Source organism: Protopterus annectens, chromosome 5.part0 (genome assembly GCF_019279795.1).
Source record: "Protopterus annectens isolate FY-2018-M chromosome 5.part0, PAN1.0, whole genome shotgun sequence".
In the NCBI taxonomy this organism is placed as follows: domain Eukaryota; kingdom Metazoa; phylum Chordata; order Ceratodontiformes; family Protopteridae; genus Protopterus; species Protopterus annectens.
Genome location: NC_056735.1, coordinates 1,540,415,806 through 1,540,417,678, shown reverse-complemented (window position 1 = coordinate 1,540,417,678; position 1,873 = coordinate 1,540,415,806). Strand labels below are relative to the sequence as shown.

At 37.3% G+C, this 1,873-nt stretch overlaps 1 protein-coding gene across 1 annotated transcript; it reads left to right on the top strand.

Moving 5' to 3' along the window:
- Positions 1-1,116: 1,116 nt before the first annotated feature.
- Positions 1,117-1,305, top strand: LOC122802089 (cytochrome b-c1 complex subunit 9-like). The gene has a single exon (XM_044071787.1). The coding sequence runs from the start codon at positions 1,117-1,119 to the stop codon at positions 1,303-1,305; it is 189 nt and encodes a 62-aa protein (XP_043927722.1).
- The last annotated feature ends 568 nt before the right edge of the window (positions 1,306-1,873 follow it).

Here is a 1,873-nt window from a genome sequence, read left to right as displayed (position 1 = left end):
TTAACCAAACTATCAAAACCATCAATAAAAAAAATAGGATCACTTTACAGAATAAAAGCTTTCCTAACCCCTCCAGCTAAAATTGCCATAGCTCGCTCTCACCTTCTTTCAACCCTTCTGTATGCATCCCCTCTACTCTCGAATTTAAACAAGACTGTCCTTAACAAACTCTCAATTTGCTACAACCACATTGCCAGGTTTGCCACTGGGCTGCCTTTTAGGACACATTATTGCATCAATCTAAATCAGCTTGGGTGGCTTGAACTACCCAGCCTAATCCAGTATAACCAACTGATTATGGCCTATAAAATCCTCTATAATCTGGACAATACTCCTGCACTTAAAAATATTATCATCCCGTATAACAATCCTAGACCACTTCGATCCTCTAACAAACTACTAATTCAGACTAGCAAAATTAATAACACAGCCGGTGATTCTCTCTTTGCAAACTCTGTAAGTAGATCCTGGAACTCTCTTCCAGCTGATATTACCTTACTTTCTACCTTAGGTCAATTTAAAACTAGACTCAGACAACATTTGTCACTTAACTGGCTATGTCAATGTATCAAGCCTGGCTAACTCTCTCTAGAATGTGTAAAAATCTGCTAACCAGTTTACTGTGTAATTTAATTTAATCCTGACTTGCGCTCAGGATTAACTGTAACCTGTGGAACTTGTTTAACTTGCTTAATTATGTAATCTCTGTAAATAGTCTGTTTGTAATATGTAATGCTGCTATTATGTAATGCTGTATCTGCTTACCCTTGGAGCTTTTCTCCCCGGGCCTCCGCTGAAAATGGACATGCATCCAGTTGGACTATCCCGGTCAACAAATGTAAAATAAAATAAATAAAAAGAAAGGATACTCAGGCATGGATGGAGTGTACAAGAGAAGGCCAGAAACAGGTCAGTTTGACTGTTGAAGTAGGCAAAAATGCTTCTCTGAATCAACAGAGGAAATATCAGTAATGCACACAGACCCCACGTAAAATGCCAAAAAAGGAATATCATGATGATGATGATATGATGGTGATGATAAGTCATGAATCTGCCACATGGAGATAATAAAGGATTGTCTTGCAGGCAGTAACAGAAATACATTTCCATTTCAGAATGGTGTGGGGTAGACAGATGTACAATTTGTTATTTCAGAGAACATCAGCCTTTGTGTTGACAGAGATTGTCAGTGCTGTTTTTCTTCAACAAGTCTTTCTCCAGGCAGTGAATGCTCTGTTTGACCAACTGTATCATGGAAAACTCTGGAAGCACATTAGACACAGTCATGAGAAAAAGGATGAATAAAGATTTTGTAGTCCGTATATTGCCCATTTCCATTGTTTTAAAATATCCACTGTCAACTGCCAATATTTTTTTTATTTTCCAGTTGAATTAAAGGTTTCCAAGACTGAACTACCTGATAGCATATGGAAACCAGTTTTGATTTGCTCCATCTGTTTTTTTTTACATTGTATTGAAATAAGGCTTTGTAAGATATGATTAATAAAGTACACAAAACAGATAGAAAAAAAATGAGGTTAGCATAGAACAGCATGATTCTGAAATATGAGCAAAAAGCTGACTTCATTAACTGGCTTTGTTTTTGTTGTTATTCAAAGGTGGTCCAATATTTGTCAGCCTGAGAGGATATAATTGACAGACCAAACTGCTTCAGCAGGGATGGCTTACATCTGTCCCTTAATGGTTTTGATTATTGGCCAAATCATTGTCCACCACCATAGTGAGTTTTTAGGCAATGCCAGTCTGAGAAACCTGACAACATAATAAAACAAGCAAAAGAAAATATGAAGGTTCTACTGATCAATGCTAGGAACCTAAATAAGAAACTCCACTCCCCACAAGCCATTCTCAC